Source organism: Heloderma suspectum, chromosome 5, assembly GCF_057233095.1.
Source record: "Heloderma suspectum isolate Gila_16-S chromosome 5, 16-S_ref, whole genome shotgun sequence".
NCBI lineage: Eukaryota > Metazoa > Chordata > Lepidosauria > Squamata > Helodermatidae > Heloderma > Heloderma suspectum.
Window position 1 is genome coordinate 39,547,403 of NC_139462.1, and position 13,027 is coordinate 39,560,429.

General features: G+C 43.9%; 1 protein-coding gene across 2 annotated transcripts in view; it reads left to right on the plus strand.

Annotated features, from left to right (window-relative positions):
• The first annotated feature begins 4,524 nt into the window (after positions 1 to 4,524).
• ENPEP (glutamyl aminopeptidase) overlaps positions 4,525 to 13,027 on the plus strand; it is a 95,894-nt gene continuing 87,391 nt past the window's right edge. The window contains exon 1 of one of the 2 annotated variants that reach the window (XR_014792029.1): positions 4,525 to 5,438. Coding sequence is in view for 1 of the 2 variants with exons in the window: in XM_084855863.1 (XP_084711989.1) it covers positions 4,819 to 5,438 (620 nt within the window). In the remaining variant the exon portion in view is untranslated. The remainder of the gene's footprint in view (positions 5,439 to 13,027) is intronic. The other variant, XM_084855863.1, reaches the window with a different exon arrangement.

Sequence of the window (13,027 nt, forward strand, 5' to 3'; positions counted from 1 at the left end):
ACAGGAGATGGGTAAGAAGACTTAGAAAGGCAAGTGGGTCAGTGGACACATTTGAAAAATTTCGCATGTCAAGGGCACTCTCACAAAGTAGCTTTCATGGAGGGGCTTGCTCATTCATAAAATAGCTGTCATGGTGGGCATGGCCAGTCACAAAGCACTCATTTCTCAGAGGCAAACTGGTGAGACTACTAGAAAAGTAATTAGCCCAAGAACCTAAGTACAAGGCAGAGATAGGGACTGAGCTCCAAAATATAAAGCCACTCTTTAGAACCCAAATAAAGGGCAGCACTTCACTTTGAAGCATGGCAATCTCCCAGTTAAAAAAAATAGAATAAAAATCTTAAGAAATTAAAAAATATCAGGAGAGGCAGGGAGCCTGGTGGGTGTCAGTGGGCACATTGGTACCCATGGGCACCATTTTGGAAATCAGGACGCAGAGCCTCTGAATCAGCAAATTCTTCCCAAAATAGGGAGGCTGAGTAATGATTCCTCCAGAGCCAATGTCTGTACTTAACTTGAGGAAAGCTGAATTCTGAGACTCCCTGATACAAGGAACTAGCTGTGGCAAAGAATTTAACAATTTTCAAAGAGAGAATAGATATCATTATAAAATTATATCAACAATTGCCAGCAGATTATGCCAACTCCGCCTTCATCTGTCACCATTTTGTGACTGGTGGGCCTCAGTCATTTTCAGCTCTCTCAAGCTGGCCCTGGAGCTAGAAAGTTTGAGAGCCACTGACTTAGGATAAGTTGGAGGTTCTGACACTGGAGCACACGAAATCTAAAGATAGGACTCCCGGTGACTTAGCACATGCAAAAGAGCAGTGGCTTTTTTCACCACATACATGGCAATCAAAGCTGATGACAGCTGATTCTCCACAGAACAGCCATTGAAAGACTTGTCATGCATGAATTACACAACAGCTTCATTAAGATTTACCAGAACATTAAGGTCTGTTAGTACTAAAGCCAATGGGTGGAAATTGCAGATAAACATTAGGAGACATGTCTTAACAGTAAGAGCAGTGGCAGTGGAGGGGATTGCCTCGGGAGGTGGTGGGCTCTCCTTTGCTGGAGTTATTTAGCTGAGGCTGGATAGCCTTGTATTAGAAATGCTGTAATTGCATCCTGCATGGTAGATCCTGCACTGAGCAAGATTAAGAACATAAGAAGAGCCATGCTGGATCAGTCCAAGTGTACATCTAGTCCAGTATTCTGTTCACACAGTGGCCAACCAGCTGCCCACAGGAAACCCACAAGCAGGACATAAGAGCAACAGCACACACCTGCCCATGTTCCCCAGCCACTAGTGTACATAGGAATACTGCCTCTGATACTGGAGGTAGCATATTACTATCAGGACTTGTAGCCATTGATAGCCTTCTCCTCCATGAATTTGTCCAGTCCCCTTTGAAAGCCATCCAAATTGGTGGCTGTCATTACGTCTTGTGGTAACAAATTCCATAGTTTAACTATGCGCTCTGTGAAGAAGTACTTCCTTTTATCTGTGTTGAATCTCCCACCAATCAGCTTCATGGGATGACCCCGGGTTCTAGTTTTGAGAGAGAGAGAGAGAGAGAGAGAGATGTTTCCCTGTCCATATTCTCCACACCATGCATAATTTTGTACACCTCTATTATGTCTCCCCTTACTGTCCTCTTCTCCAAGCTAAACAATCCCAGCTGTTGTTACCTTCCCTCATAGGGGAGATACTCCAGCCCCTTGATCATTTTAGTTTCCCTTTTCTGCACTTTTCCCAACTCTACAAAGTTAGATGATCTCCAAGATTTCTTCCCACTCTATGATTCTATGATACTGTAGTGTAGCAGCTAGTAATTGAGCTGTAAAACTGGAACCCCCCAGTTCAAAATCTCACCTTTGCCATGAACCAAGTAGGTAACCTCTTTTCTATTGTTCAGCTTTGGACCCCTGTTGTCTAACAGGGCTGAATTATTGAGATAATGTATGTGAAAAACGTTTATGATATCACTTTTAAATGCCAAATGTTATCTTTAATGCAATGATTTCTCTCTCACCCGTGGGCTAACAAAATGCATTCAGGGCACAATCCTATTCACGTTTATACAAAAAGAAGTCCTAAAACTCTCAACATCCTGCAGCCAGCTATGCTGACTGGGGAATGAAGGGAGTTGTAGGACTCATTTCTGTCGAAACATGCATAGGATTGCACCCTCAGCCTCTAATTTCGTAAGAACTTCTGCAAATCCTCTCATCACCGATAATTTAGTGTGTGTATGTGGGAGTCTAAATCGAACATCAGTGGCCCTGTGGGAAAGATGGAGTGAGGGAGACAAGAGCAGAGGCTGGGAGGGGGAATCTGAGGTAGGATCTTCTTCTCTGAGGTCGGAGTTCTCTCTCTGACCTCCAGACGTGGTGGTGGTGGGGATCATGAAGGCAACAAAAGGGAAGACATGACACACAAAACAGACAGAAGTGAAGCATTTACATCCTGGTTCATTGAGTTCAGAATAAAGATAGACATTTATACCATGACAGTTTAATGTTTCTATAATCTGGGGATTACAGAAATGACAAGAATAAAAAATCCTGGCATCAAAAATTGATAAGAACTTCCTTGATTCCAGATCATGCACGAACATTTAAATATGTTTGTACATGATCATGACCTCCACATTTCAGCAAACCAATCTCTGAAAAGAGCAGGGTGTGGCCTTTCCATTTAGCAGCCCATGCCATTTTGGCTGCCAGTAATCAGCCCTTGGTGGGCACACAAGATGATCATACTCCAGGATGTGAAAGTTGATCAACTGAGGGCCAAATGAGAAGAATCCTGAAAACGCTGGGTGATGATGCTGTTGTTGTTACTGAACTGCCATGGGAAGACCTGATCAGGACTGTGGTGCATTGTTTTTTGTTTGTTTGTTTGTTTGTTTATTTGTTTTTAACTTTCCCCCCTGTACATGGTCCTGACAAAAATCACCCCAAAGCTGCTATTTGTCATTGGAGAAAGGTGCTATTGGCATCAATATTAGGGCCTTTTCCTATTACGGTGCAGGCTCTCTCAATATTTACTTAACACTAAAGATACTCCCGCCTTGCACAGAAAGAAGTGCTCAACTGCCCACATTGTTTCCAACATTTGGGACTATATTGTTTGTAAAATCTCTACATCTAGATTGGTGTGGTGCACCACCTGCCTGTTGATACATATTGTCAATGTAAATGTATTGTTCCATGTTTGCTCCCATAATGTTGGGTTTATTCTCTTTCCTGAGGTCTATCCCCTATGCTTGGGTATGTAAAGGCAGAGCGGTGTTGTTATGGGCACATAAGAATCATCTTATGCAGTAGTGAAAGAAGGTTTTTGATTTGATGACTGGATGTTTGAAACGGTTTTTCTGTTGGGATCAAACCTCACCTAACCTGCTGCTTTATGTGTGATTGCATAAAAATGGGAAGAATTGGATATGTTGATATGGAGACATTGGGCAGAATCAAATGATGGCCATACGCATGTGGCCAGCCCTGCCAATCCTGTGGCACAAGTGGGGCCCACTGCTTGCACAAGGGAGATTTAGCACTTCTGGATGTGACCCGAAACAAGCTGAAATATCCATTTCTGGGATGGGGCAGGTTGGTGGAGCTTGCTTAAGGGCATAGCTCTTTAGAGACCCAGCTAGGCCCAAATGCCTGGCTTGACGGGTCCTTCCTCAGAGCCAGGCTTGTGAGAGGGGGTTCCCTGGAGATTGCTTGTTTTCTGGCCAATACAGCTCTTCAGAGAGTTCAGCAGAGTGAGAGACACCACACCTAAGGGGTGAGCTGAGCTGGGCTGGGCAGGAGACAGACCTGGTGACTATTTCAAGTCAGTGCGTATTTTATTTGATATTGTAATGTGAAAACTAGCTCAAAGAAATCATGTTTTCTATCTATTTCTCCAAATGTCCGAATGATCTGTTTGCACAAAATGAACCTACCATAAATAGCCAAATAGGGAGTGAACACCCATAACTGCCTGCCTGCTCAGTATGCAAATCTGAATGGACTCTTGAAGATTATGCTTGGCTCTGTACGCACACAAACAGCCAATGTTTACAGCCTGAAGCAAGAAGAAGATGTCTTTTATAGCCAAGTGTTCTTTCTATAACCGCATGGAATAACAGAGCAAAGAAAAAGAACTCTTGAGGGAAAACCCAAATAGAAAAAGACGTGTGGTTTTATAGAAGGGGGGTAAACAACCCAAAACATGGAGATTTTCTTGCACAAATGTCTGAGGTCAAAGTTCAAGGAAATCCTTGCTCATAAAAGATCCAGGAGAGGAAAGCCAAAGAGGAAGTGACAAAGGTTGAGGTTTCTGAGCAGTTACACCTCCCTAACTATGATCTGTTTTTCGGAAAACTGCTGACTGAGTCTTGGCATTTGATCATCTCCAACTGCTGATTAACACAGTGCTGTTTTATATTTAACTCTCTGACCACAGCAGGAGGAGTTGAGGGGGTGGGGTTGCACAGCTTATAAGGCAAGTAGCAGCAGTGACAAGGTTCTTCTGTGTTCATTTCCTCTGTCTCCACTCCTCAGCTGAATTCTTCTTTACCAGTCACTTTCCTTTGGATAAAGCAAATGTTATTTTTTCATTTACTGAGTGTCTAGTAGGGAGGTGGCTGGGAGAAGAAGCAGAGAAAGGACAAATAAGAAGGGGAAAGAGAGAGAGAGAGAGTATTAAACATAAACGGAGTCAGCTGAGCCAATGCTTTAAAATAGACAGACAGACACAGCACTGTTGCATAATAAACCTTTTTTATATTTAATATTTAGCTGTTATATGGGAGAGTGGAGATGCAAGGCATGGATTTTGAAGATGAGTCGTCCAAAAAGTACTGCATGAAGAACAAGCATGTGGCCATCATCTGTGGCACGATAACTGCAGTGGGTTTGATTTTGGGGCTTGGACTGGGGCTGGGACTAAGACCGCAGGCCTGCTCACCTTCGGCAGACAATGGGCAGATGCCAACGCCATTACCCACAGGCCCAGCTCCAGAGGACCTGGATCCTTGCCCTGCCACAAATGATGAAAGCGGACACTGGACCCAGTTCAGGCTGCCCACCTATGTCAACCCGAGGCATTATGACTTGGAGCTGAAGCCAGAGATGGAAGCGGATCGTTACAGTGGAACAGTTACTATCTCCATCCAGTTGGAAAGCCAGACCACTAGACACTTTTGGCTTCATCTCAGAGAGACAAAGATCACTGAAATGCCCCAGCTCAAGACATCCGTAGGCCGGTCGATTGCCATACAGCGTTGCTTTGAGTACAAGCGGCAGGAATATGTGGTGATCGAGGCAAAAGAAGAGTTAGCTCCAAGCACCTATTTGCTGACGATGAAGTTCCAAGGCCATTTAAATGGTTCCCTGGTTGGATTTTACAGAACAACCTATGTGGAGAATGGAATGACCAAGTAAATCTCTCTCTTTTCCCCGCCAACATATTTGCACTATAACTTTTTGCTCAACTTTTCTCTCCCCACCCCCTCTCACTGTCCCTTTTCTCAGCATAGAACTGTATACTATCATATGAATTTACTGAGTATTAAGAAAGAAAGCAATTGGGCAGTGGGTAGGCAGATGATGTCATTCGTGAAGTCATTCTGGATTTCGGGGAATGGGTTTACCGCTGCTTCCTGATCCACCCCATACTCACAGAATTCAAAGGTCATAAAATCAGCAGATTTCACTTGTGCTGGGCCAATCTGGGGTCCACACTTTTTTCCTGAGAAATTACCCTTGTAGACCTATTCTTTGTAGTAATTTTAGTTACTGTAGTTAGCCATTGGATCATACATTTAAATGTGCCAAGCCAATGAAGACTGTGAACATCTTCTAAAATAATGGGTCAAAAGGCTGTATCGAATGTTAGTTGTTATTCCCTTAGAGGGAATAAGTTATATTAAATAGGTATTAATTTGAAATGTGTGTGTGTGTGTGTGTGTGTATGTGTGTGTGTGTGTGTGTGTATATATATATATATATATATATATATGAAATAAATGGAACTTAAGTTAGATTAATATTGGATGCAACTCAGTGGATACAACCCAGAATGTCTTCTTGATCTGGCAAGTCTAATTTAAATATGTTTAGAGCACAATCCTATGCATATTTAGACAGAAGAAAGTCAGCATGCCCATGCTGGGAGTTGCAGGACTTTTTTCTGTCTAATCATGCATAGGATTGCACCTTTAGTTGGATAGGGTAAGTGGGATTCGCTTTACTTATGCCATAAATATCTACCTTGTCTTTCCAGTAAAGTGCTCAAAAAAACCTTTAAAAACGTCTGCAGGACATCTGCAGGACATCTTCATCTGCTTAGCAAAAATATGGCAGCATCCAGACTAATAGGTTACTGCCGCAAAATAGTGTGTGAGAATGTGTCAGAGACAGGATGGATGGGAGCGTGGCTGGTGTCTCTGGTCCTCCTGACCACAGCAGCTTCAAGATGATAGTTGCTGAGGCAGGAATGGTGTTTCCAGGTGGACCTGTCTCCAGCCACAATAGACTCCATCATAAGTATGCTTAAGATTACTGCCTGTGAGCAATACCGATGCCTTGACTTTGGAACAGACTCTCTCTCTCTTGTGCCACAGGCCAAACCTAGGAATAATGAGTGGAAATGGTAAGGAAGCACATCTGGGCTAAATCTTAGGAGAAACTTCCTGACATTAAGAGCTGTTTGGCAGTGGGTCAGATGGCATTGGCAGGTAGTGGACTCTCCTTTGCTGGAGGTATTTAAGCAGCCATTTGTCTGGGATGCTGTTGTAGAAGGATTCCTGCACTGAACAGGAAATTGGACTAGATCAACTACAAGGTCCCTCCCAACTCTAAAATTTTCTGATTCAATGGGCTTTTCTACACGAGGCTGTTAATCTGCCGCACCTGCTTTTGGTTTTGTTGCTGAATTGAGATTTGAGCACTACATGAAGAGCATTCCTTTCCTGCTTTTCTGCTACATAAGCTCTAGGTGGCATTGTGGTATAGCAGAATAGTGCAAATACACAAATGGCAAAGGCATTTTCTTTAGCTTTCACAAATAATACCTCATTTTCCCTGCTCTAAAAAGAAGTTGCTGAAGGTGCTGTTTAAAAACAGAAGTGAAACTTCATGACATCATCTAAAGATCGTCTAAACAACCATGAGTAGAGACTGATGACCATACAATAAATGCCTCGTGAAGAAAAGCTGTATGAATGCCTTGTGTCCTGGTTGTCCCTGTGCTGGTATCGTTGTTATATATAGTGGCTAGTCAGTAGCTGTTTTAAGTGGGGGGAGGGCTGTCTGTAAGCAGGTACAGGCCTACCACCCAAGGCCTGTGAGAGGAAAGTGTGATTGTCCAGAATGGGCTGTAACTCATGAATGATACATTAGGTGGGAGCTATGGGTGACAACAACTGGTATTCTGTTATTTTCTCTTCTAGGTCTGTCCTGTAGTAAATTATTCCTGGTTTGAACCTTGCTTTTTAAATCTGTTTTTTCACTTTGTTGGCTGGGTATTGTATTTTGAGAAATGCATGATGTAAATCCTTAAACTGTGAGTCTCTGTTCACCAAGTCTGAACAGATACGGTTGTATTGTAGGGTTCAGCTATATATACAGTGGATTTTGTGGTGTATTCTGTGTGGAAGCTAGAAACATCTATGTGTAGCGGAACCTGTTGGGTGGACTGATGGTCCATGCAACAGGTTCACCCACCGTCAATATGATGGTTGGGGAAGTTATTGAAGTGCTGCTGATCCCCATAATTGTTTGAGGAAAAAAGACCCAGTAAAACTGATATAAAGCCTACCTACGTTATAGGGTAGATATTCCCGCAAGTCAATGACTGTTAAGCAGATCAGTTGATAATGCTAGTAGTACACTTATTCATTATGTATTTATTATTGCATTTATATTCTGCCTTTCTTCCATGGGGCTCAAGGCAGCACAAATGATTCTCCTTCCCATCCCATTTATCTTCACAACAACCCTGTGAGGTAGTTTATGCTGAGAGAGAGTGACTGAGCTAGTGAACTTCATGGCTGAGTGAGGATTTGAACCCAGTCCTCCCCAGTCCTAGGCCAACGTGTATAGGCCACAAATGCCTTCATCTTCCACATGGTGGGTACTAAGTAAGTGGGTTAGGAAAGGAGGAAAGAGGAATAACTTCACTCCATGATATCAAGGAAAGACACAGAGCAAGGGAACAGCAAACGGAATGTGAGTCAGGATAACCGCAACCAGAGCAGGATGGTGGACACAGAGCAGATGAAGTTAAGCAGACTGTTAAGTAAAGCAAGCCTGTATTTTTATTTTAATTAAGTCATGACTTAACTCATAGAAGCAAACACCTCTTGAAACACTCCCCACTTCAGTCAATCTTCCCACAGAACACGGAGCCTAGAGACCGGGGTGGGTGGGGGGCTACCAATGTCAATGATCCCTGAATTAACAGCCACACTCCTCCTCAGCTCTTTTCCCTGGATTTATCCCTATCTACACACTCCTAGTGATGTGCTACCAGGCACCAACTTTATATAAGAATTAGCAGGATATACTAGCATCCTTATTGTGTAGGACATCTCTTGAGGTGGTGGCAGCTATGTATACAGATGATGGGAAAGAAAAACAAGCTAACCATTAGTAACTCTGTGGGGCGCCAAAATAAAATGAAATTAAAAATTAAAAAAGGCATACATAATGGCTACAGAGCACTAAAAGAGTAAAATTTAGCTTGCAAACAAGCTTCAGATGTCATTCCTCCCCCTGTCCTTAAAATTGTTTCCCCCCAAATTCAGCAGTATAGCAGTGGCCGCAGCAGGGGCAGTATTACCCACAGCTTTCTTTTCAAAATAGCTTGGGATGTGTACTCAGGAACAATTAGCACAAATAAATTTCCCCTTAACACTGTTTGTTTGTTTGTTTGTTTGTTTGTTCGTTTTATTAGATTTACTGGCCACCCATCTGGCCAGCTACCTGGCCACTCTAGGCAGCGTACAATACAAATAACAACACAAAATACCACATAGTCAACTAAACAAAACAACACTGCTCTAAAACACACACACCCCTAACCCACCCCAAATGCCCACCTGAACAACTAGTTTTTCAAAGCACAGTAGAAGCTCTTCAAAGAGGGGGCATGGCAGAGGTCACTAGGGAGGGAGTTCCACAGAGTGGGGGCCACCACAGAAAAGGCACTCTCCCTATTGCTCACCAGCCTAGCTGTCCTGGCTGATGAGACAGACAGAAGGCCTTCCAAGGCTGATCTTGTTGAGTGGCATCCCTGGTGTTGCTGGAGGCACTCCTTAAGATAGAATGGGCCGGAATCATATAGGGTTTTAAAAGTCAATGCCAGCACCTTGAATTGGGCCCAGAAAGCAACTGGTAATCAGTGCAACTCCTACAGCATTGGAGTAATGTGGTCTCACTGACAGCTGCCTTTAATCAGGAGGGCCACTGCGTTCTGCTCCAGCTGCAACTTCCAAACCATCTTCAAGGGTAACCCCACATAGAGCACATTACAGTAGTCTAGGTGAGAGGAGACCAGGGCATGAACTACTGATGGGAGCAGATGGTTAGGGAGGTAGGGGCGCAGCCACTATATCAGATGGAGTTGGTACAGCGCCACCTGGCTCACGGCTGACACCTAAGCCTCCATGGAAAGCTGGGAGTATAAAATGATCCCCAGGCTGTGGACCTGGTCCTTCAGGGGCAGCCGCACCCCATTTAATGCCAGGTCAAACTCCCCGAAGCTCCCCTTGTCTCACACCAAAAGTACTTCGGTTTTGTCGGGGTTCAGTTTCAGCTTATTCTTTCCCATCCAGTTTAACCACCCTGTCATATACTTAGGAAGGTTAAATAACATGAAAAAGTGATGTTTTCTCTGCACGCACACTTTTAGTACATGCTAACGGCTGTTGGGGGCATGTTGCGGTAAGAACATAGGAAGCTACCATATATCGAGACAAACTACTAGTTCATCTACCTCATTGTCCACAATGTAGGCTCTACATTGATGGATAGTGACCCTTCAAGATTTCTGGCTAGCCCCCCCCCCCCGACTTAACTGGGGTTGTCACTGTAATGGAGACCACAACACTGTCATTTTGTGTAGATGGCACCAATCTACTGGCTGGTGAAGAGAGGCAACCTGGCAGGGGGCCTGGACAAGGGGCCCTGCAGAACGTACCTACAGTAAAATATTCAGTGTTTAAAAGATCAATAATAATAATAATAATAATAATAATAAACAATTAAAATGTATGTGGAAACATTACTTTGGAACATAGGGCCTCTATATATTGATTCCTAACTACCAAAAGGCTACTGGATTAAACAAGTGCACCCGCAATTAAATGTTGCAATTAGAAATGGTGCTGTTCAGGATTCCAGACATTCTGTTCCATTCCCCTCTCCTTCTCCCCATTTTTCCATTTCCCCTGCCCCCCACTCAGGCAGCACACAGTCAATATTCTGTGGCCAATAAGTATGCACTTTCCTCACTCGGCTGTTTTTGTGGGGTCCCTCCTAGGAGGTATATTCCTAAATATTTTTTTGTAGTTCTGCAAATCTTAGGGTTCCCCAAAGCCTGCTAATATCTCCCTCTCTTGTGTATCTGGGCAGTGCCACTTTGGCGACATTAGCAAGAGCACTCATGTCTGAACACTGGAACTAGAGAGAATGATGATACACAATTTCCAAAAGATCTGAATGTCTAGGCTCAATCAGGCCTCTACTGAGAAGGAATTCCATCCACAGGAAGCCAGCACAGAGAAAGACAACCTGCCTGTCAGAGCTAATTGTGCTTGACCTAAGTCCCTTTCAGGTGTTGCCTCCACACATAGGCTAAATGTGTGCACTGGGGACAGTGGTGCAGCTAATGCCCTTTTTCAGCATGCAACTCCTTTGCTGAGGGAACCGCACTGGCTTCCTATTCACTCCTGGGCCAGGTTTAAGGTTTTGGTAAATCATATCCCTGATGAATATACAGTGGAGGTGAGGAATAGATTTCAGGGATTAGACCTGATAGACAGAGTGCCTGAGGAACTATGGACGGAGGTCCGTAACATTGTTCAGGAGGCAGCAACGAAAGCCATCCCAAAGAAAAAGAAATGCAAGAAAGCAAAGTGGCTGTCTGATGAGGCTTTACAAGTAGCTCACGAAAGAAGGGAAGCAAAAAGCAAGGGAGAAAGGGGAAGATATACCCAACTGAATGCAGAGTTCCAGAGAATAGCAAGGAGAGACAAGAAGGCCTTCTTAAATGAACAATGCAAAGAAATCGAGGAAAACAACAGAATGGGAAAGACTAGAGATCTCTTCAAGAAAATTGGAGATCTCAAGGGAACGTTTTGTGCCAAGACGGGCATGATAAAGGACAAAGAAGGCAGGGACCTAACAGAAGCAGATGAGATTAAGAAGAGGTGGCAAGAATACACAGAAGAACTATACAGGAAAGATCTGAATGTCCCTGATAGCCATGATAGTGCGGTCACTGAACTTGAGCCGGACATCCTAGAGAGTGAAGTCAAGTGGGCCTTAGGAAGCATTAGTAACAACAAAGCTAGCGGAGATGACAGTATTCCAGCTGAGCTATTTAAAATCCTAAAAGATGATGCTGTTAAAGTGCTGCATTCAATATGCCAACAAATCTGGAACACTCAACAGTGGCCACAAGACTGGAAAAGGTCAGTTTACATTCCAATTCCAAAGAAGGGCAACGCCAAAGAGTGTTCAAACTACCGCACAATTGCGCTCATTTCACATGCCAGCAAGGTGATGCTCAAAATCCTACAAGCTAGGCTTCAGCAGTATGCGAACCGAGAACTACCGGAAGTACAAGCTGGGTTTTGAAGAGGCAGAGGAACTAGAGATCAAATCGCCAACATTCGCTGCATCATGGAGAAAGCAAGAGAATTCCAGAAAAACATCTATTTCTGCTTCATTGACTACGCTAAAGCCTTTGATTGTGTGGATCACAACAAACTGTGGCAAATTCTTAAAGTGATGGGAGTACCAGACCACCTTATCTGTCTCCTGAGAAACCTGTACGAGGGTCAAGAAGCAACAGTAAGAACCAGACATGGAACAACCGATTGGTTCAAAATTGGGAAAGGAGTACGACAAGGCTGCATATTGTCACCCTGCTTATTTAACTTATATGCAGAGTACATCATGAGAAATGCCGGGTTGGATGAATCAGGGGTCGGAATTAAGATTGCTGGGAGAATTATCAACAACCTCCGATATGCAGACGATACCACCCTAATGGCAGAAAGCAAAGAGGATCTAAAGAGCCTCTTGTTGAGGGTGAAAGAGGAGAGTGCAAAAGCTGGTTTGAAACTCAACATTAAAAAAACGAAGATCATGGCATCTGGCCCCATCACTTCCTGGCATATAGAAGGGGAAGAAATGGAAGCAGTGACAGATTTTACTTTCTTGGGCTCCAAGATCACCGCAGACGGTGACTGTAGCCATGAAATTAAAAGACGCTTGCTCCTTGGGAGGAAAGCTATGGCCAACCTAGACAGCATAGTAAGAAGCAGAGACATCACCTTGCCGACAAAGGTCCGTCTAATCAAAGCTATGGTTTTCCCAGTAGTAATGTATGGCTGTGAGAGCTGGACTATAAGGAAGGCTGAGCGCCGAAGAATTGATGCTTTCGAACTGTGGTGCTGGAGAAGACTCTTACGCGTCCCCTGGACTGCAAGGAGGTCAAATCAGTCCATCCTAAAGGAAATCAACCCTGAGTGCTCATTGGAAGGACAGATAATGAAACTGAAGCTCCAATATTTTGGCCACCTAATGCGAAGAGAAAACTCCCTGGAAAAGACCCTGATGCTGGGAAAGACTGAAGGCAAAAGGAGAAGGGGACGGCAGAGGATGAGATGGCTAGATAGCATCACTGATGCAATGAATATGAACTTGAGCACGCTCCGGGAGAGAGCGCAGGACAGGAAGGCCTGGCGTGCTCTGGTCCATGGGGTCACGAAGAGTCGGACACGACTGAACGACTGAA